The 24,253-nt window shown below is 40.4% G+C and overlaps 1 protein-coding gene across 1 annotated transcript; it reads right to left on the reverse strand.

Annotated features, from left to right (window-relative positions):
* Positions 1–4,376: 4,376 nt before the first annotated feature.
* On the reverse strand, positions 4,377–23,577 carry peli2 (pellino E3 ubiquitin protein ligase family member 2). The gene is made up of 6 exons (XM_084741799.1): positions 23,263–23,577; positions 16,426–16,555; positions 11,843–11,944; positions 10,061–10,258; positions 9,696–9,884; positions 4,377–8,705 (listed from the first exon to the last, which is right to left on the reverse strand). Exons 1-6 carry the CDS (start codon positions 23,337–23,339, stop codon positions 8,127–8,129), a joined length of 1,275 nt encoding a protein of 424 aa, XP_084597925.1. The 5' UTR covers positions 23,340–23,577; the 3' UTR covers positions 4,377–8,126.
* Between the last annotated feature and the right edge of the window lie 676 nt (positions 23,578–24,253).

The raw sequence follows: 24,253 nt of genomic DNA on the forward strand, positions 1-24,253 counted from the left end.
AGGAGCGGCACGTCTCTGCATGGTTTCCATGTGGGAGAAATCCACTTACTTGAACTGATAAAGATTTAATTAACACAAGACTCTGCAATTACTCCATAATTAAAGTAATTTGTCCCCTTGTTTGGATGAGTAGGCAAGACGCCACATGTGCCTCAGATGAGAGGAAGAGGGCATCACAGGCTCAAGGAGGTAGACTCTTAATGTTGGAATTTAATGCTTCATTCTCCAAACCTATTTTCCCCTCATATGTTCTAATAAAATATTTGTATCGGCTTCTCTTTAGCCCGTGTTTATTTGCCTATTATTTGACAACTCATTTGTTATTCATTGAGAAAGTAATAAGCTGAGTAGGCTGAGTACAAAGTATCATCAAGAGCCACATGAAATAGTAAATAGGCCCTGATATAATCGTAATCCTCTTCAAACTGCACTGCATACAGCTTGAATTGTGTAATGGTACCCCTGCAAAGCTCACTGACAGCTAAAGCAGAAAAAATAACCCCCCCTCCATAAAAAAAAAAAGTGATGATTTTGTTTGACGAGAATCAAAAGGGAGGTGTTTGACCTTGGGCGTGGATAAAGAAAGGTGCGCCCAACTTACAGCAAAATATCAGTAAACAGTCAGTGTAACAAATAGTGACTAACCACACGAGACAGAAATAGTGAGGAATTAACATCGCCGTCCAACATGTGCCACCGTGCCATGGCGGTCCAATTTGCCGGGAGATAAAAAAACATGGCTGCCAAGTTTACTATATTAAAAACCGGGGAGACAAATGTGTCTTGTGTTTGCTTCTGAGGCTTGTATGTGCTGTTACTTAATTTACGCAAGGGGAAGAGCACTATCTCTTATTTACAGATGATGATCTGCATATAATTTGCCTCAGTTGCATGCTGGGTAATTGAGGTAAATATCACAGCCTTCAACTTGCCAGCTAAGGTGTCCTGCTGATAGCTTGGCGCGCAGCCCGCAGCCACCTGTGGCATTTTCTCATGTTAGGTCTTGGGGGCAGACAGGAAGCAAAGAAAACACATAGAACTGAGGCAGAAGCCTGTAAAACAGCAAACTGAAGGTATCTCCTTTTAAGTAACACACATTATATTCCAGCCTACATTTTGCTGGCCTTTTGTCAGGTGAAAATCTCTAGTCTAAAAAATGTCTACATAAGGAAATAGCTTGGTCACTATTCTACATTTTGCTGTAAAATGTATGTTTTTATAATGCAAGTCTTATAGATTTTCTCAACTCATAGAGCAGAGGTTAAAGGGACAGTTTAACCCAAAATCAAAAGTACATATTTTTCCTCTTACCTGTAGTGTGATTTATGCATCTGGTTTGTTTTGGTGTGAGTTACCAAGTTTTGGAGATATCAGCTGAAGAGATGTCTGTCTTCTCTCCAATATAATGGAACTAGACGGCACTCGGCTTGTGGTCCTCAAAGTGCCAAAAAAACAAACAAACCACATTTGAAAAACTCAACAGCAACGTCTCATTGCAAAAATAATAAGCCAGTTACTGAAGATAATCCACAGCCTTTGTGGTGAGCAGTTTCATGTGCGGACTATTTTCTCTCTATGGTGTAAAGAAAGTAGGCGGATAAATAGCACTTGATTTTGGGGTGAACTGTCCCTTTAAAACCACTGGAATGTGCAAATAATTCCAAAACTTATCGCATCATTATCACTACGCAGGTAACTGTTTTCCTCCATGCTTTTAATTTCGGGAAGACACATGACTACGTAAAGGGGCACTTTTAATCTTCTGGAGGAGTGCTAGTAAACCAGTGCAAACAGGGCTGTGGTGGTGGTATGTTGAACACCTTGTAATATGGGGGTGTTCATATACACTTCTCTCAGTGGGTAACACCCCCGACACACTTCAAAGCCTGTTGGACACAATTTAGAGGAAACATCTCCTTCATCCTGTAAACCACAGCAAAACAACGCAGACTGTTTTCAGATTGAACGTGCCCCAGTTGTATAATTTATTTTGTGCCTCTATTGATTGATTTTACATTAAGAATTAATAAGACACAAAACACAACTTTTTGCTCATTTTAAGTTTCCTTATTCAACAAATAGCTCCACCAGAGAAAACTGTGTCAAATGAGACACAATTACTGTAATTTCTAGACTTTTGATCAATTGTGAGTAATATATTTTAAATCAATTAAATTTTAAATGTCAATTAATGATTAATCATAAACAGCCCTAAGATTAAAAACTAACGATAATGATGTCATCATGGAAGACGGTTACTAATGAAAGATGTGATTGGGTTGCATTATGGGAAATGTAGGATTTTGCGTTGGAGATTTGTCTATACTATAGGAACAAAAAGTCAAGATATCTCAACCTCTCCTAACTGATTCACTTATAACTTTATTTTTTTAAACTGTCTCTTTTAAGTCCCCCACCTTAAAGCTGGGGTCGTGTATTTTGGGGCAGTTAATTTTTTTGGCATAATTTAGGAAAAGTTCCATTATAACCTTTTAGCATATTTTAATTCAAGCAGTTTAAGAGAAGACTGAATTTCTGCCCCTGCTCTTGGCTCTGTTTTCAGGTTCTGCAAAATCCAGCCTGACAGGAATCTCATTTCCCTCTAGTATCTGCAAAACCTGAAAATCAAACTTAGCAATGAAGTATCTTCCTCCAGAATTGCTTACCACATCTTTCTTGGAAGCACAATGCTAGATTGCTGAAGTACTCCTTTAATATCAAGAGATTAATCACTGTGTTCATTCACATACTATTCCTCTCAACATTTTATATATTCCTAAAGAAAATTATCAGGCTAAATAGCTGTGTATCTCTTGCACTATTTTCTTGATCTGTCCTGATTAAATGGACAAGAGGTGGAGTTTTTGAAGAGCAGACAATGGTTGTTTGTCTCTTGCACAGTGGGCTGTGGGTCGGTTAGCTATTTTGTGTCGCATTACGGTGTGTTATTTATCCAAAGAGGAACTTTTTAGTACAGTTATAATGCAGCTGAGAAATACGACGCTGTAAAACTTTCATGGAGTGTCTGTTAAGTGTTAGAAGTTAATTAGGTTTAAAAAGGTGATGATAGAAGTTACTAAGGTTTGTGTCAGTCTTTTCCAGAGACCAGCGTCAGTATGGCACATGAACCTTACTTCCTCATCCAGGAAGCTGGTTCAAAAAAAAAAAAAATATTGTATCATTCCACTTTATTTGCATAACCCTGCCCTGCTTAAGGCAGGGGAGCCACCGAGTGATCTCAAAATTAGCATGCTGTCACCTTCAGTGTCTCTTCTGTCATTCAGAAAAACAGGCGAGTGTGCAGACACATGAACCCATCTCACATCTACTGCAGAAATGTTAATTAGGAAGCGAGGCATCCCACGGCTCCATTCCTCTCCAAACGCCTAACTGACATGTTATGTATTTAAATCCCTTTCATGTGCCCTTATTATAGCGGAGATGAAGTCACATGCGAGTGATGGAAAATGTCATCATCATCGTACAATATTTTTGCATGCACACAAAAATAAAAGCTAAAAATTGCTCACAACAGTGCATATTTGTCAGCCGTGGATTTAAATCTGAAATGAATCTAAGAACAGTCTAATTAATTTGAAAAAAAAATGCAAAAGCAAACACATATGGGATGTTAAAGATTAATCAGTAAATGTCCAACTTTAAATATATGGCCTGCATACATCTCCTGTAGCAGTGTAATTGCTCATATAGAGGATTTTCAGGCATCTATGAGCATGCCAATTTAGTTAATTTAATTTATCTTGTTTCATATACATTTGTGATGCTTTAATACTGAATCGTTTTCATAATAAACATCAAACTTTCATTTCTCTTCTCTGTGTTTGTGGCTATTGGATGCCGCAGGCTCAGTGGTGTAGTGGGCTTGGTGCCAACATCTCCATTGTTGAGGAAGTAGTGCCCTCTTGTGGCTTCAGAGGGAAACTACACTCTGTAGCCACTCAACACCAGGCTATGTTGCTCATGCAGTCATTTTCTATGGTAAATATAATATGATGAGGCTGATAAGATATAATATCGAATGTGAGTAAAATAGACTTCAAGAAAAATGTGTCCCTTATCTCAAAAGAAAAAAAAAATACTGTGTATGATAGAGCTATCAAAACCCAGAGCCATTTTGGCGACCAAGATAGCAGAGAAATGCTCACACTGAGGAATGATGAAACACATATGTAACTGTGATTAAACATCACTGCTATGTTGTGCACACACAGCTGAGGAGACATCTGGAGTTCAAAGGCTTCACAAAAGGAATAAATTCTCATCATACCTTTTAAAATCCTTGAATCACAATCACAGGGGGAGTAAATCTAACAGATTTAAAAGGTGTCTTAAAATCAGAGAGGGTCACTTTGAAGTTATTTTTAAAAAATATTTTATTCTTCGCAAAGGAGGCATTGGGAGCATCAGTGCGTTCTATGGCTTGTGTACAGAGTTCCTGTAGGAGACAAAATCATAGAACAAGCCCTTGGGTGAACTGAGGGCCCCACCCATGTTTACCAAGGAGGAATGTTTGAGGCAGCTACACCGCAGCTGTTACAGAACACGGTCTTAAGCAATGGGCACAGTGTTTGAGCTCAAAGTGTTGGAAAGGAATGCTACTGTACAGTTTGTGGCTTTAGTACGTGACCCTGCTTGGCAGTTACATAAAATCTGAAGAAATCAAGCCATTCAGAAAAATACTCTGTGGTATGAGTGAAGCGTAATGCTGCTGATGCTTTTAAGAATGCTAGTTATGTTTCACTTAGGAGGGAACCAAAAAAAAAAAGAAAAATACTCCAGGCAGTCCACCACTGCTGCTGGGATCATAGCTTTTTTTTATGAAGTCTTGGGGCTGTATTACAGAAACGTCCAGAAGATAGGATTTTTCCTAATTTGGTATTACAGAAACAGATCATAACTAATTTTAGGAATCCTATCTTATCTTTTCTCAGGTTAGGAAATCCTACATACTCAATCCAACATTGTTTATCAAGGTTTATGTCTGTTACCTAGCATCCAACACAACTTTTCTCATCTTGCCAAGCTTAACAACTTTTTAACTGTTGATTTTTTATCACTGAAATATTCTGAAACATACAAAAAATTCATTTCAAGACACATGAGTTGGAGGTTCTGATAACATTTGTAGAGAAATCCAAAGATGCTTCTGTTTGGGAAATTTACAACATTGCTAACTTGGGAGATAAAAGAACGAGAGTAGGCTAAGTTAGCTAACACTACCATTTACTACTGTTAGCAAACACTATTATTAGCTACTGTTTGCAAACACAAGCCTACTGTTAGTATTTTAACAAAGGGGAAAACTGAAAATTAGGTCAGCTTTGTGGTTATCCTTAAGTTAGGAGAGTTTATTTAAGATTTTGGGATGCTGGCATGCTTGTGTAATACACTTTTCCTATAATAAGTTAGGATAGGAACATTGACTTAGGAACTGTAATGTTTTTTTTTTCCTGAATCAGGTCTCTAATCACCATGTTTACCAAACAGTTAAAATAGGATCTGCAAGTTTCTGTAACACAGCCCTGGGAGCCCTTAATCTAAGTGGACACCCCCCCCCCCTTCAACTCTACACCTGATCTTTACTCATCATAATGCAACCTGGTAGAAATTTTGAATGCTATAGGAACGTTACCCTCAACATAATATAATTTTAATGCTCAATATCTATTGGATAAGCTAGTGGCAGAATTAATGCCTTCAACTACACTCTACATATGGGCACAGTCTGGTGAGCTAACATCACAGAAGAATGCACAGATTCGTCCCAGATTCTTTAGTTTCAATTCATCTGCTACTTTGCTTTTGGACAACTTGACTCATCCACACACAACAGAACTTACCAAATTTGGCATGGCGTGTGATAATATCATTATTCCCATGGAGCTGGTTTTTGCGAGCGACTGAACAGCCTCGACTGTAATCCAGAGCTGTCAACATTCCACCATAGCAGCAGTTTGGGTTTAGGATTGTTTACAGAAACACTTTGGATCGGAGAGAGTGGTCGTTACATCTTGCATGTGGAGAGAAAACAGCTCCTCCTTATATTTGGTATAATCTCTGGATGCTGCTGAGACTGTGCCCAGGTTTGACAGCGTACAAATCATTGGATCAGGCCCAGCATGGGATAAAGCTAACAACAGTGCAGATTGAATACAGTACACATGTGTGGGGCAGGGACACAGCGAGCTAGGTGCAGTTGATGCATAATGGCAGTACAGCTCCAATGATGGCCTTACCTATACCTTTAACAGAACAGCCATTGAGAAAGCAGGTAACTGAAGCACCACCAGTGAGGAGAGTCGATGTATGTCAGTACATTCATTGTCAAACCCTGCAAGGTCGGTTTAAAGGGATACTCCAGATTATCTGAAGTTTGGTTACATGAGGTACATATTTTAAAAAAAAGATAATATCAGTTTAGGTGTACCCTATATATAGACTATTTTCACAGATTTACTTTGCTGTCAGATAGTCTCTTCCAACAGGAAACCACTGGCATAGAAGCCCAATAGTGCACCAAACTCCAGAGGCAAAATCAGTCATTTGACTTCGCAGAACACAGGAGTTGCTAGTCTACGGCTGCATCAGTCTTTGAGTTTATTTGTGTTATTCTGTGACTTCTGTCAGTCTGAACTAACCCTTTAAAACACTAAAGTCACACAAAAACATAAACAAACTAACTGATCATGGCAGCAGTAGACCAGCAAGTCCTATATTCTGTGAGGTAAAATTATTAAGTTTCACGATGGAGTTTGGTTGGTTTGGCTTAAATAATGGCGGTTTCCCATCAGACTGTGTGATGGCAAAGTAAAGCTGTAAAAAAAAATCTAAATATAGTGTAAACCTAACTGATATCGATTATTTTGGGGTGGACCTCTTTGAGTGGCTAAAATACCATTCGTCTCTTCTCCAAACCGGTGTCGTGCCGACCGGCATCTGCTGTAGCTATCGATAGGTACCTCATACAATCCAACTGCAAATAATCCAAACTATGCCTTTAATTCCTGTGTTCTCTCTGGTAGCTGTTTGGGTGGTGGGCGAGATCATAAAAAAGGGGATTGGGGGTGAAATGATGCAGGGCGATTTCAACAAAAGCCCAAGGGCACCCACACAGTCCAACCCACACGCACACACACAATCACACATGCATGCACACGCTTTCAAACATTCTCACACACATTATTTATGCAGGAGAAAAATATATTAACATTTGCATTACAAAACAGTACAAGGGCCTCAGTGTAGTAAAATACCTCTTCTGTCAGATATAAATGTGGAGAAGAATCCATGTGGGTTGTCATCATCTTTATGTCTTCTGTTTGCAAAACTATCTCTCCCTTTGCCTTCAACAAAATATCTTTTCTCATTTATGAAAAATATTCCCACAGTTTGATGGGATTTGAGGCACTGGATTATATCTCTATACACAAAAAGTCTTTTCCTCCCCCCTCCTCAAAAGTTTGTTCAGCAAATGGAAGCCAATTCCAGAGAGTTATGTGATCTAGATGCCATTAAGGGTTCAGGGCCGACAGGGCAATGGGGAGCACTTAACTAGTTAGGCCCCAAGTTTCTCCTGGCTTTTCTCCCAGCCAACAGTCCAGCTGTCTGGCTCTGTAAAAACATTGTCTCAGACCCACCAGGAATTTAACTATAAACCTTCCCCCTTTTTGCATTCCCAACTACACCTCTGTTATCTGCTTCAGTCTGATTCACGAGTAAAATTCCTTCTACAACCTCAATTCTACAGCCCTCTGATGGAAAACCAGCAGCCATTGTAGTTTGAAACAGCACATTGCTGGAGCCTGGTTTAAAGCGGTTGGTTGGCAGGACAGCTAAAACAGTATTTCATTCTGAAGGAGCCAGGCATCTGTGGTCCGGTGTGCTCCACATCTCTGTGTCCCACGGTGGCCATCCAAACAGCCACAAGACGCCCTGAACAATCTGTAATGGCTCTCTGTTGTGCAGAATCCACAGTATATGACCAGAACTTGAGACTTTCCACAGCTGGCGTACACGAACAAAACAAAAGCACAAAATAATCGAACAGTTTCACAGCATGTTGGCATTCCTGTTTAATCTCCTCTGCCGGAGCAGGACCTTTCGGCTCAGTCCACAGGGCCCTGGAAGATTAGCTTGGAGCAGCCCTGAGTGAGACTGAGCTGGGTGGCACAGAAGGGGCAGGCGGCGTGGAAGGCGTGGGTTCCGTGGGGCAGAGGGATCTCCGCCCAGTACTTGACCGACTTCTCAGAGCACACGTGTCCACATGGCACGAAGGCATGCGTGGGTGCACCTGTGTCCACATAGAAGGCCGCCTCACAGCCCAGCCACAGTGGCACGTAGGGCCCGACCACCCTGCACATGGGGCACTCTCGCTGGGTGTTGGGTTCCTGCTCCGAACGGTGGCCCCAGTTGTGGTAGCCGTGCACATGGCCGCAAGCTAAGTAGACCCAAGGCTGCTTGTCCTCCAGAGAGGAGAGGGCGCGGCTGCGCTGCATGCTGGGGAAGGCGAGCGTGTTAAGGCCTACGGGGCACTGGGGCCGCGCCGCGTTGATCTCCTGCCTGAGAGCCTCCAGATGCTTTTGGGTGGGAGTGTGGAAGAGGCCTTCTGCTGTACGCCACAGCAACGTGGCTCCACAGAGATCCACTAGGGAGCCGTCCTGCAATATGTTACTCTCATTCTCCACCTGCAGAGGGTGTTGTGGCAGACACACATTTAGTTTTACTTAGCAAAAAGAAAATAAATGAATACTTATGACATCCATCTAACCATCATAACCACATGCTGTTTGGGAACCATGTACATTTGCTTAAAGAGACAGTTATCTGATGTGGGGTTATATGAGGGACTTGTCGATACTGTATTGCCTACAGTAGATGGTGGTGGACACACCCTCATGTTGGAGAAGCAGAGAGGATTATTATTACGCAAGTTAAGCAATGAACTGCTATGGACAGGGTCAGCAACAAAAGGTTTTTCAGTCACGTAAAAAGGGGTTGACCTTAAACAAAAGAAGCAATATCAGTTTAAGTCTACAATATACTGGAATATTTTCACCGCTTTACAAACAGCCGTTTCTGCTGGGAAACCACCTTTATATTAAGCTTAATATCATTTGCTCCAAACCAACCAAATTCCATAGGCAAAATCAGTAATTTTACCTCACAGAACATGGAAGCTGTTGGTCTTCCACTGCCTCCTTCTGTTAGTTTGTTTGTGTTACTGTGTGACCTCTGAATCCAAACTAACCCTTTAAAACACCAAATTCACACAAAAACACAAACAGAAGGAGGCAGCGGTAGACCAGCAACTCCCGTGTTCTGCGAGGTAAAGTTACTGCTTTTGCCTGTGGAGTTTGGTTTGGTTTGGAGACAGTGATATTTGGCTTATTTCACGCCAGTTCCAATCAGAAAAGACTGTATGTATGACAGCAAAGTAAAGCCGGGAAAATTCTTAATGTGGCGTACACTTAAAGCGATTTTTTACTGACCCTGTCAACAGCAGTATATTGTTTAGTTATCATGCTGGTACTGTACTCTGCTTCTCACACTAGGGGTGTCTGCTGACCAGCATCTACTGCAGCTAATACACTGACTATACAACCCCAATTCAAATAATCCAAACTATCCCTTTAATACTGTCATTCTTCAGTTGCTATATGTATGAAACTACTGACCAGTTTGCCTGGGGTCTGTGCTGAGCGGGTCTCCCTCAGTGTGTACACGTCCCCACAAACAGAGATCTCTCTCCAGACGCCCGGCTTTGACTCTTCCGTGAACCCACCCTTAGGGTGCATCACCAGCACGCCATTGGTTGTCAGCCCATCCATGTGACCGTCAGGGTTCTTCCATTTTGCAGCTTTTTCCTGTAGGCGAGACAGAACATGATCATGCAAACTGTGTGACAACACAACACTGCCAATGAAAGGGACCGTTTATCTGTTTAGAATTTTTTAAAGGCACAAAATGGACGTCTATCCTTCCATTAAGACAGCAGTGTAAATATAGACACTGTATATCTACCATGATAAATAGTAATTACCCCAAGGAAGATGTTTTTGGAAGAATCAAAACCAGCGGCGTAGATGCGAGCGGTGAAGGGCGGGTTGCGCTCACAGACAACTCGGCAGGCAAAACGGGAGATGGTGCTCTGTGTGATGGGAGTCTCCTCTCCCTCCTGGCCTCCTGCTATTGTGTCGGTCACCACAAAGTCTATGGGACTCTCAGTGGAACGCCCAATCTACGAAACAACACAGTAATTAATCAATATCATGCTATATTATTATATGGTTTCTTATGATCTGTTGTAACTCTATTGGCATGAATGAAAAGAAGTTTCTTTTTAATTCTCTGGACACATTTGAACTCTGAACTGCTCTGCTTCCTGGCAGTTCAGTTCATTTGCCAGTTTGTGGCGGTCTGGCATTTGAATGACAGCGAACAAGCTCACATAGCTCTGTGTGTGTGTGTGTGTGTGTGTGTGTGTGTGTGTGTGTGCGTGTGGTAAAAATGCTAAGACACGACACACTTCAGTACACAAAGTTCCATAAAACAGAATGTTGTTATATCATATCTGAAGAGAATCCAAGTTTCCACAGAGTTCATCAGTGAAAAATGTCCAAATAGTTCTCAAGCTGAACAGGCAGAGATAAAAATAAGCATTTCCCCTTTCATTTCCTCTTTTTTCATCTCAAATTGTCTTAAAGTCCTATTTTTTTTAATAGTTATTCCCCCTCTCTGCTCCGCCGGTTTCTATTTATTTAGTGTTGTTCACCAACACATGGACACAAGCTCACGTCTGCAGTGCTGACTTCCCTCTGGTCATCATCTCTTTGCTGTACATTCAGATTAATGCTACAGACAGAACAGTTGACAGTACACATGCAGGTCACATGCACTCTGGTGGAGTTTGTCTGCACAAACAACTAGATGGGAATAAAATGTTGAAGGCATAGCTGCAAATATTATTAATTAAATGCCAATCGAACAGTTCAGTCAATTTAACAGCTAGAGAATAAAACAGCAGCTATTTTGATAATCAAATGTAAGGTTTTTATGCTTTTCTTCACATTATAAATTATTAAAACATATACATTTGGGTTAGGACATGGACTGCAACTAATGATTATTTTCATCATTGATTAATCTGCTTATCATTTTCATGATTCATCATTTGGTCTACGATCTATTATTATTACAAATTAAAATATGTTTATGCATTATGAAATAGATATTAGAATTTTTAGATGTTTAAATTAGAAAAAACAATAAACCAACAAAATAAGGAAAACCAAACTATTTTATTATGTAGAATGAACAAAAGTACTTCAATACCGGACAATGGTTTTTAAGTCTGGGACAGTTAAAAGTAGAATTCGGGACAATTGCACTGTGAAGAAAAAGTTAATTTCAAGCTCTGTTCATAGTGTTTCTTTTGTCCGACCAGCAGTTCAAAACCAAAAGACTCTTCGTTTACTATCATATATGCTAAAGAGAAGCAGCAAACCCTGACATTTAAGAAGCTGGAACGGGAAAATGTTTGATTGATTGTTTCACTCAAGCAAAAATGTCAATTATGAAAATACGTGGCTACTAATTCTCTTTATTTACTGACAAATCCTTGCAGCTGTAGTAAGAACCGTTTAAAAAAGAGTACAGTAAGAAAATCAAGTCATATAAAACTGAATACACCTCTTTGTGCTCTGGGAAATTATAATGGATAAAAGTAAATGAGCCCTTAAATGTGGGGGATTTGACACGTCATTCAAAAGCACCGTACACATTCAATCATAAAAGGTAACAGTGTCATTTGCTGTGTTTTTACCTGGAACATGTCTGTGTCTTTGTCATGGCTGTACTCCACCACCACCGTCTGGTTTCTGGACAGCGTGTAGGAGATGCTGTGTTGGCCTTTACAGTTCACAGCCTGAAAAATAACAAACAGCTCATTACAAAACATGCCGCCCATTGTGATTCCATACAGCATTAAACACAGCAAATGCATATTTTAACAGGTTAAATATAAGCACACCAACAACAAAGGAGTGTTTTATTATTTACTACCGTGAGCCTTATGCAATCATTGTTGCTGAGGTTAAATTACAGGTCAGGGAAAAACAACAACTACAGTGCTAGTTAGAGGAGATTTTCTTAAATCAACCTTATTTCAACAGATAGTTACCGTAGTTTGTTACCGTAGACTCAAGTGATATACACAAACTTTCATAGCTAATGCAATAACTTGCTAAACTCGTTAACAAGATTCAGACTGGAGCTCAGCCTGTTATTGCTGTCTGTACTGTGCATGTTCTGTTATTATTGTGTGTAGTGTAATTTTAAAGTGATGTATTTTTTTTAAACCAACCTATGAAGCCAAAGGCATACTTCCAGATTTGTGGACAATAAAGATTATTATTAAACTTACAAACATGCCAAGGGGCCCAAAGGTCATTAAAATAAATAAATAAAAAATCAAACAAATATCTTGTAAAACTAACAAAGTCTAAGATTTAGGAGGGGGTTTTTGTCTGTACATTCAGATATAGAGGAAATGTATTATTTGACACTTGTTGTCTGCTCTGTAACATCGGGCTTTTTGCAAATTAATCAAATGGAACTGTAAACAGAGATTCCTGTCATATTCAGTGAGTAAAAAGTGATATACTTTTCCAAAGTAATATAAAGTGAAGGTAGACATGATCAGTAAATAGTGACAGTTGTTTTATACGTGTATAAAACCAAAAACGTACGACTTATTTCATGTGTTTAGAGACGGGACCTATCCAATCCGATATCTGTATCAGGACCCAATATTGACATAAAGAACTCATCAGGTTTTGCGACACTGATGCACATTCCAATCTAAATTTCACAATGTCACGTATTGGCCGCGTGTTTCCCATTTGTGAGCACTACACTTAGCAGTGTGATATACCACCATGACCTATACGAACACTAACATTATTACACAACTTTGTTAAATACTCAATCCTGATTGGTCAATTAGAGCATTCTAAGGGTTACGGTTAGGATCTGATATTTCTGTACAGCAGACCCTTGCTATGAAAAAGAGACCATTGCTATGGGAGCAGCTTTGAGTTGGGGTCCTGCATGACCTGCTCATTGTACATTATCCTTTCCATATCAGTTCAGTCTGTCCAGGACTTCGCAGGCTTATTTTGAGAATTGTTGTGGCCTTTAATTCCTGATTTCACTGCAGCCTTTCTAAAAAAAAAAATGTGTTGCATGCCGCAATGTTTTCATACAATTTTTGCAATAAATAGCTGTACCAAAAAGGCTCATGATTACAAAAATTCTAACAAAATATGCTTTATTTGTAAATGAAGAAGTGTACCTGGGGCTATTCCACAAAGAAGCAAAAACTTCTGCTCTTGACATAAAAAAGTAAAGGAGGAGCAGGGGAATGATATGATTGGTGGAACTAGCTGAAAGCTATGAATGATATGAATGATCAAATTTGCAACTAAAACAAGTCATGGTCGTTGGTCATTGTCATGGATTTCACTGTTTTGCAGCACACTTTAAAACAGTAACATTTCTGCCTCATGTTTCCTAAAACCCAAGATCTGTCGCAAGAATTTCTGGCAGAGGATCAGAGAAGAGCGTGCAAACTCACACTCCTATGACATTGACCATAAACTGGCCTGAGTTAACACAAGCTCGCCAACCAGCTGCACCGCCTCAGACAGTCAGTGCAGTGACTGAGGGTGGGTTAAAGCCACTCAGGCCCAGCTCCCATCAACACTTTACCACATGCCACTATCATCCTGCTCTAATCTGCGAATTCCATTTCCAAAACAACCCCCCATCCTCCCCTCCCCTCTTTGTCACGTGCAGGAGGGAAACAGGGAGAGAGAAAGTGGGTCATCAGCACTCTGCTGTAACCTCAGAGACAGACGGGGACAAATGTCATCATCACATGCAGTCTTGTCTCGACTGCTCGACCACTACAAACAAATGGTGCTCCACCTGTTCGGAGAAGTTCGTACACACTCCAAACAGCAACATATATTTATATAAGCACAACACCCCACCCCCAAAATGCCCCCCCCCCCAGTTGAAGGAGTGAAAATAAAAACACAGCCACGGGTCATCCGACCCCCCAGAGAACGTTTGCCAAAGCAAACATTCACACATGCACAAATGCAGTAATTGAGATCAAATGGGGAGATGAGAAAGCAGGGGCAGGATTTGAATATGAGGCTGGCGGTGGCATCACGGGAGCTCCTCATTATCTGTCATGAACACCAGAGTGTGCACAGACACGTGAGCTTCTGAGCCACAGAGCGTTCTCAGTTCATTCGTATGAGACTGCTGCACTGTGAGGAAGCTGGAGCAGGATGGGGGACTGCTGTAGAAAAGAAAATAATAGAAAAAAAAAAAAAAGAGGGGAGATGGCTTGGCTCGCTGTACTCCGTATGCAAAAATAAATGCTCTCCTCAAATTAAGCTCACCACCACCATGTTTGTCTCTGAGGAATGGCTATTTTTGACCTTGTGTACAGCTGGGAGAGCAGGGTCAAGCAACTGCAACAACTTCCTCCTTAGTTCACCCTCCTAAATCCCAGGCCTGGTTACAGGGTGGTACAGAGAGCGGAAGAGTGGTGAAAGGGGAAGAAGAACAGTAGTTCCCATGTCTGAAACAGGCTCTGAATAACAGAGCTGGGTATGATTTGATAAACATACCAGTATCAATGCCAGTGCTCTCCAAGTGAATGATAACAGAGTACTTATTTACTCTTATTTGTTACCTTTTTTCAACTCCATTTGAGATCCATCAAGTGAATGGAAGCATCCTTGACATAATCCTTACACACTTTCTGCATTTATTTTTATCAGATGCCACAGATATGTAGATGATCCATATGTTTCAATGTTTTGGTGGCATCATGGCACACTGGACTGCAAACTGTCAAATACACTGTGCTCGACTTCACCACACCACAGACTATGGGTTGTAGGAGTGGGAGTCCCTTGGCACCTCACGATTTGATTCAGAGGGCTACAATGTGATTACAAAACGATTATCGATGCACATTGCATCAAACTTTTTGATATCCATACATGTTTTTGTTGTTGTTTGTTTTTTCTATGACTACCTGCTACTTTTAGTTCAGGTCCCTTTTCTCTTCAACTTCACAGAAGCCAGAATGCTTCTATACCCCAGCTTTTAAGTCAGGGGTACAGTTGGATTGTACCAATCTGCAGTTGCTCAGGTTCAGCCATCCTCACCAAAATTCAAGAAGTAGCCTCGCTTAGGACATTAACACAACGCACACGTTTATGCCAATTACTTTTCCTCTTTCTTTTTTTTTTTACAGCCAGGTGATCTTAATGTTGAGAATCAGGTTTTACGTTTATGATTACTGACTTTTCTGCATCGATTCATAATCTTTCAAGTGAGAAATGTGATGCATGTAAGAATCTATTTATCCCCCATCCCTAATGGGTTGTAGCTGCTGCTTGTGTGAGCCACATCGCATTAAACGCATGCAATGACTATGAGCAAAACCATACAAATAGTAATTTATGTCTACACTGGGGTACAAAAAGGATTGGATGCAAGGTATTGTTTGACAGGAGAAGCACTGAGCAAAGTGTTTAGACTAACAGAGTCTATGTCAGTCTATACCAAATACCAATATGCAGCTATAGTGACCAACTGTACAAATGACAGTAAAAACAGGCAAGTCCAATGCAACATGGTTTTCTGAGCAAACTGTCTGATAAACACTTTCTAGTGTGGAGCAGCAGAACCATTTAGCCATTATTCATAGACCACTGCAGCAAAACATTCAGCTCAAACAGGAATGTAATGATGCACAATCTGTTCCTCCTCTGTCAGAGAAAAACCTCTGAGCTGATATCAGGAGTCAAGTTCCACAAGGTGAGAGTAACCTGAACCAGAGAGCCTGTGGCCGGCAAGCTAAACTCCTAACAAATGTCTGGAATATTGGCCCCCGAGAGGTGCCGAGGTAAGCAGGTCCTCTCTGGCTTGTTTAGCAGTTTTGCTGGGGAACCAATGGCAGGAATGCAGGAAGGCAGACATGTTATACTCGACGGGGCAGTTTCTGGCAACCGCTCACTGCAAAGAAAAGCTATGAGGCCTGACTAGGAACTGGAGTTATTGTACTGGAAATGTCAACATAAAGATCTGCCAACAATAATGTAAAGGAGTTTACTGCACGTTCCACAAGCTACTGAAATCACTGAAAAACCCTTTCTTCAGAGTTCCTGGGTCACAATATGAATTCAAAACTGCCTAAATGTACTGACAAAATTACTCATAACTCTCTTCATTTGCATACTTTTAGACATTTTTGTCTAAAACATACATCAAAAGACAAGCAGACGATTATTCATTTTACAATAATTCATCCGTCTGTACCTTGCTGGCCTGTGGTGTGTTGAGGATGTGCACAGTGCTTGGCTTAACACCATTGGCTCTGGTCCTCCTGTATAGCGCAAATCTGCTTTTCCGTCTACCCCGATCGCCATTGGGCAGGGAGCCATTGTACCTGTCACAGAGGGGGTTGGGGGTGGAGGGAAGGACAGCAAATTCACAGTTAAATATTTGATGAAAACAGTTTTTTCCAGCTGCAAAAAAGATGTGTCTAATGTGATTTTACAGGCGAAATTCTTGTAATCATGTAACAAGTGCACAAGGGGAATTAGAAACATTCATGCGTTTTTGAAAAGGAGCTTTGCCATGCATTACATCACCGGCAATCTAATGCACCCTATTAGCAAACTAAGCGTTACCTTGGATAATGTCTCTTATTACATAATGCACTCTGGTACTTGTGATTTCAGCGAGCCAACTCTGTGTAAACTGCAGCTGTTCTTCTGCTCCACGTCCCAGGCAGGAGCAGGTTTTAAGATGCACGTCAGGTTTGGAAACACACTGTCTGGGTGGAGGAGTGGTTCACGTGACTGAAACCGGTTGTTTCACAGCTGAATTTCATACACTGTTACAGAAAGCTTTAAGATATCGATTTCAAAGCCTCAGCACAAACAGCAGAGCATCTAAGAGCGTTCTCTGTTTTCACTTATCCAGTTTTGCCCTTCACTCTGCTGCAAGGCAGCTCCTTGTGAATGAAGAAGCCCCTTCCGGCAGGACTGCTCCTCTCCCCATCCACCAGCTGGTTCCTACAGCTGGGACACCCCATGCTCTACTCCCATCCAACACACAGACCTTCTGTCACACACACTCACATGTAACCACGGTGTGCTGAACAGGCACTTTGCACAACGCAAATATCTTTATTCAAAGCCTCAGGTTTTCATTGCATTGCATATCATGAGGGAATGAACTACCACTTTCAGCCAACTGCTACATAATCTGACCTTTCTGCTCTTTCAGCACAAATGCAACAGTAGCACCACGAGCCTCTCTCTGCTCCTCGCTACCTCCCTCCAAAGCTAGTCCACCTGTCCCATGTCTCCACACGGCTGGCCAGGCATGGAAACACATGGTCCCAGTCAGCACAGTGCACAAAGCTGGCCTGTAGGACAAGCCACCCACAGAGAGCCAGAGAGGCGGTGGATGAAACTGTGGACAAAACTAGAACTAATACACTGACAGCAGGAGGAAAATTAGGGCTGCAACTCACAATTATTTTAATTGTCTGCAAATGTCTTGTTTTGTCCACAACCCAAAGATCTTGTTTACTGTCAAAGAGAAGCAAAGAAACAAAAAAAAAGTCCCATTTAAGGAGCTGGAATCTGAGAATTTAGACTTTTCTTTCTTAAAAATTACTCAAACTGATAAACTGATTGTCAGACTAGTTGTAGTGGTTGATTAATTCAATTAGGACTGCAATCAATGGTTATTTTCATTGTCAATTAATCTGTTGATTATTATTTTCTAACTTCAATCAATCAATTATTTATTTGGTCTATAAAAGGAAATGGTTAAAAAATGTCTTCTTTCATCCACAACCCAAAGATTTCTGTTCAGTTTACTGTCATAGGGGAGAAACACAGATCAACATTTTTCATCATTTCCTGACATTTTACAGACTAATCAAGAAACTAATCAGCAGATTAATCGACAATGACAATAATCATCAGTTGCAGCCCTAACTCCTATTGTTGATTATTGTCTAGTATTGGTTTTCCTTTTCTTTAAAAACTCTGGTAACAGAGTACAGGACAGAAAGCAAATTTATATGGTCTCTAGAGAGGATCCATATGGGACAGAAATACTGATGATCTCTCATTAATAAACACACTTTTGAAGCTAATTTAACAGTGTGCCTGCTGACTCTCTACTCCAGTTTCATCAGACCTGTCCTAGAAACTTCCCACCTAAATAAAGAGCAGCCAGGCCTATATATTATTCAGATTTCTTTTTAGTCAGGGTGGAGGGGGAACTATCTGCTAGGTACCTGAGCCTGCCTGGATGTCTCACATACAACACACAAAAAGATGACATGCAGCTTAGCATTTTCGCCACGATGAATTACAGCTGCAGAATTTAACCCTGGCTCTTTGAGAAACGCCACACATTCTTTTTATTCATGGATACGTCGAGGAACAATATTCTGTCATCTAGGAACCGCCACCGTCACATTGGCTAGGACAGGCTCTTTAAAATCGTGCTCCAACTAATTGTGATCGCTTTCCCTTTTGACCTGTGCCAGACAGACAGCGGATTTACCTTCCAATACTGAGGAGCGGGGATTAGAAGACACTGGCGTATCACCTATCCTCCAGGGTTGCACTTAGGAGCCAACAGCACCTCCTACCTCTTATGCTAACATGAAAGGCTAGTGTTCGCAGAATGAGGAGGAGATATGCTGAGTTGTTATAACCCTCATTAGCATGACACAGAGGCAGGGTGGGCCTTAAAGGGTCACAGAAAAGGGCACAGAGGTTATGTGATGCTGCAGAGTACAACTACAGGCTGTCTGTGCTGCAGATAGATCAATAGAAACTGCTTAGGGCTGGGCGATATGGCTTATAAATAGTACCTTAATTTTAGGCTATTCTGCAATATACGACATTTATCTTGATATACGCATTTAGTCTAAAATAGCATACCATAAATTCTCAAATATGATGATCTTATAGAATGATGCTTCACTGTAGATTAAACTAGCAGCAGTAAAATGCAGCATACACATTAATGCAGCTGTAGTATTAATCCAAAAACATATATAATAGTAAAAAACTGACAGGGACCATTTTACTGTACATATTCTAGATAATCAGGGATGTACACTAATATCTTCAAGCACTGGCCCCACTGGTCATCAAGCCCCTAGGTTTGCTGGTCAAAGTACATTTTTTGGTGGCCCAAATGCAAATTTATGTAAAAATAAAGAAAAGGGTATTCAACACAACTTGACACAGCCTTTTTTAACTCTGACACTTGTTGTACACTTGTTCATTGTTTATGATGAAAAACGTGCTAGACTTCATGAATAATTGAGGAAGCAGGTGGCACACATTGTGTTGTCTTTTGTTTTTTTGTTTTTTTTTTAAATAGTCCACCTTTTTGTGTTGCTGGTTTTGGGACTGACTGGTTAACAGTTTGAGCAGGCTTAGCAGACCCTTACTTCAATAGCCTTGACATATCTGTAGCTGGCGAGCAACGCCATTTTCGTACAACGTTGAATAAAACGGCACAAAAGAACCAGGATGTTTGTGGAACTTTAACGTTGTGTTGGCGAAGACTCGCAGTATGAGGACCAAACTTGGTGGCCATGAAATGCCATATCACGATTAACAATTAACAAAATCTAAGACAATATTCTAGTCTCATAACACGGTATCGATAAAATATCAATAAGTTGCCCAGCCCTACTCAGTAACTGATACAGATTCAATGCCCTTTATTTTAAAAAAAACCCTTCTTGATGAACAAGTTTTTTTTAAGGCATCAGATCTCAACAATCAGTGCCAGTTTGTACCAAAAACGTCCCCAACTTGATTTGTACACTTCCTTTACTGAGCAAAAAGGAGAAATGTTCAAAGTTCAATCAATAGGCCCAGTCTCCCCACCACAATGGACAGAGGAAGCTGAGGAGAGGCAAAGGCTGGGCCCTGATCAATCCATCCTTTCATTTCCAGGATACCCACGCAGCCACCCCCCTCACCTCGCCTCCACCTCCCCGCTCCCCTCCTCACTGACCAGCACCAAGCCAATCCGCCCAGGCAGAGATGGGGGGCAGCCATGCAAGTAATAAGAGCCACCACGGTCATGGCAACAAACCACTGAGGGAACTGCTGCTCAAACAAGCTTTGTTCCATGCTGTCAGCTATCTTGTCTACCATCAGTTTTATCAATGGGATGTGATGTCATGGTAGTGATTATACACCCGTCACATCTGATTCAAATATGTGTCTTTATGTCAGGGCAGAGAACAAAAGTATCAGCTTCAAACATGCCACATGCTCAGCCCGGGGTAATAAGCAGTCAGCACTTTTTGTCCCTTATAATAAGCAGTGAGTGGATGGGTGGAGGGCAGGGGACAAACCACACTCCACCAGTCTGTGTGGATATAACCTTTATGAGCATTTCAAGTGCTCCAAACAAACTCTACATACATCTAAATTTTAAAGTTAAATAACTTTAAAGTGAGTTGTACTGTTGGCCAAACTCCAATCAGTAATGACACAGCAGGTGTTTTCCATCATCTGTGGCAGGCAGCTGTTGCCCTTGACAGTTCATAAATATAAACATGATTGTTGAGAATGATAACTGCCTGCATTTCACCTGAACAAATCCTGAAAAAACACAGTCGTGGTTTTGAAATCGTTCTGACAAACAATGAAAAAAGGCCACACCAGGTTTTACTCAGTGGCAGGATGAGACACGTACACTAATGCCACTGCCCTGTGTGTGTGTGTGTGTGTGTGTGTGTGTGTTTTTATAGCAACAGATTAGGGCAGGGTATTGTTGGAAATTTTGAAATACAGGTGCCAATATGATCATTTCAGTATCCATGCCAAAAATATTAAAACCTTAAGCCTTTTTTTCTATTTAACATAAGAAGTCCAAGTACTCACATGCTAAATGCTCCAATAAACAGAAGGCAGGAACTTTGTCATCTTAAAATAATCAAAAATGGGCAGGGCAAGTTTTGATCAGGACTTATTTAATAAAATCATGAAAAAACAAAATCTGAAAGGGCTTTTGATATCAACATTTGGTACTTGATCTGAAAACAATGATCTAAAACACACAAAACAAATAAGAGATTAACTGAGTGGTAGATCTACAGGTAATTAATTGACAACCATTTTTTAATGTGATCAGTGGTTTAAGTCATTTTTGCTGAAGAGTCATTGATTCAAGCTTCTCTGTTCTTAGGATTTTCTGCTTCACTGTGTTTTATATATTTGTAAAATGAATATTTTAGGTTTTTGACTACTGGTCATCCACAAAAAAAATCTGAAGATATCATTCTGGCCTTCTTCACAATTTTCCGACATTTCATAATGATAAAACAGACCAAAAGACCAAACAATGAATGAATCAAGATAATAATCAGCAAATAATCCTTAAATTACAGCTCTACAGTTTTCAATGCTCTGTCCCATGGGCACAATTTATTTGGTACCAAAAGTATTGAGGTTCATTACCCAGCCATAGAAAAGATTATTGGCAGAAGTTTAAGTGCCACAAAATTTATGATATTTTAACATAAAAATGCTACAATCTGTGACAAAAAGCACTGACAAGTTATATGAACAAAAACACGCTGAGATAAAAAATGAACTAAAATTGTCATCGTAAAGTAGGGATGCACGATAAATATCAGGGACTGATAAATTATCTGCTGATATTGACCTATCACAGACATATCGCTATATTGGTAGCAGCGCAAGTTAGCTGATAAATATCAGCTAAAATATTATCTCATTTGATATATTATAAGAAAGCATTTAATTTGAATTCTCAGGAAAAATACTCTATATAAGCCAAAGTATTTTTGAAGTTTTTTGGTGAACTTTACTGGAAACAAAAATATATGAGTCAGAACCGTTCTTTGTTGAAAAAAAATCCATATTGTGCATCCCTATTGATCATTGTCACCACAACTGTTCAGAAATGTTATCTTGAGAGTACTCAGAGTTTAGGATTTCAGGTTAATATAAAGTCTGAGACACTATAAATGTATGCATAGTGGTAACTTTCCCTTTTATACCTCTGGTTGTATCAGGGCATCATGTGAATTATTGTCGATCAGTGAGCAGGACAATTTTATGGCAATGTTTTTATATGACTTTTGCATCAACGTGATGTTAAGTCAATTTTCGTGCCAATTTAATTTTTATACCCATATCAAAATTTGTCCCTCAGAGCTTTATTTTACAGAGAAAATGTATTATATGGACACACAGAGATATTGTGATTGTGTTTCATCCATATCCTCAACTCCTACACTGGTGTTGGTCTACAGTAGCTCAAAAGCTTGCTGACAGAGGTCTCTTACCTGACCATGTGAGCAGCAGACATTAGAGAATGTAAAGAAATGGACAGTGTGCATTAAGATAAGCAAGGTGTCTGATTTCAAACTATTTAATGCAACAATAATCTATGGGCAAATTTTTGCATCTTGGAAATAACACAAACCATGGCCATGTAGTGCATGTGTGACTTGTGTATCTTGCAGATGTAAAGTTGTGCGGCCTGCAGATAGTATTGAAAATAGGAAGAAGCCTGGGGACTGGGGGAGGGGACCATCACCACTTCCGAATTCCTTAAACCCCATGAATCCAACTTTAAGGTAGGAAGGAAGGAGCGCCCTGCTGGCCACAGAGGTGCTGAGTATGGGATTCATTTCAACTCGGTTATCTAAATTTGTCCGTAATGTGTCTATCTGGTGGACATGAGTTGATTAAAATGTGTTGTTTCTATCCAGGGAATGAAACGTCGCCACCAACTCTGTAAAAATAAAATGTACACATTTGTGACTGGGCACGTGTCTGATTAGTGGAGTAACGTGAGTGAGAGCGTGAATCTCCACGGGCTGGACGTTTTTCATAAACAAATATGGAAAAGTCGACGTTCGCCTGCATTAAAACCCCAATTCTAGAAGTGGTAGTATTTTATTTTGAAAATCTAACAGTCACGTCGCTAAGATAGCTACGCGAGTCTCTTGTGAAACTTCCTCAAGACAAATACTCGCTTTCAGGTTGACGTAAAAGAGTCTGTGTGGTATAATAAGGTCAAATAACCCGAAAATATATGTTTAAACGGTGCTAAACTTACCCCAGCACCACCAGCTCCCCGTATTTCACTGGGTCTTTGGACGGGGCGCAGTGCTCCTCTTGGCTTGACGAAAACATGAGGCTTCTGGCTTCACTGTTTAGCTTTACAGTAATAATAACAGCAGCGGCTCAAAAATCACCAGGAATCCCCTTCAAAAAACACGACAGGCTCTCATTTCAGATCATATATCCCGCCGACATATATTTCTGTGGCCACACTAATCCAGCTTTCTATAAATACACTGGTCCCAAACTTCTTTAGCGTGACATAGCAAAATGTAACTTACTTGGCGGTTGAATCCGCTCTGAAGCACATACAAAAACAGCGAGGAGCAGGGCCGGACTGTACCATTCTCTTCTTCTTTACTTTGTGTAGGGGGGGACGACATACCAAACCTACGTTTAAACTGGTACTTTGACTTAAATGTACTGGATTTAGCTCTTAAAAGTTGCTAATTACACTAGGAGAGAGTATCTCATGTTTAATTTATTCTTAAATAGACAACATTATCGTACCTGGAGTATAACTACCTACTTATTCCACCTCGCATGGTCCATGGATCTCACCCTGTGTTATGTAAACAAAGAGTACAATCTGGGAATTCTTAAAGGGATCATACTTTTCTTGATATATTTGCAAAGTTTCCAGTTTCCCATATCTAACGGAAATTACTAACGGGTTTACAGATATTTGTTACAACATCTTGTAAATATTTGGCATCATAGGGGTCGCTTATTTTTAGCACATGTATCAAGGAGGACTGCCCAATTCTGAAGAATTTCTGGCAAAAATGTGTTTTTATCGCTGAAAGTACTGATAAGGGTTTTGTCTTGTTTTATTATGAGTGTATTGTTTGGTCTCCTGGAAGATGGCGCACAGAAGACACTTAGTGTACTTTCCTTTTAAATAAATCTTCTATTGTATAATTTCAAGCCGTTTAATATTGAAAATATCATAATGAACAACGTATCTAAACAAAAATCGGGCAAAC

Source organism: Lutjanus erythropterus, chromosome 18 (genome assembly GCF_056507025.1).
Source record: "Lutjanus erythropterus isolate fLutEry1 chromosome 18, fLutEry1.hap2, whole genome shotgun sequence".
In the NCBI taxonomy this organism is placed as follows: Eukaryota; Metazoa; Chordata; class Actinopteri; order Lutjaniformes; family Lutjanidae; genus Lutjanus; species Lutjanus erythropterus.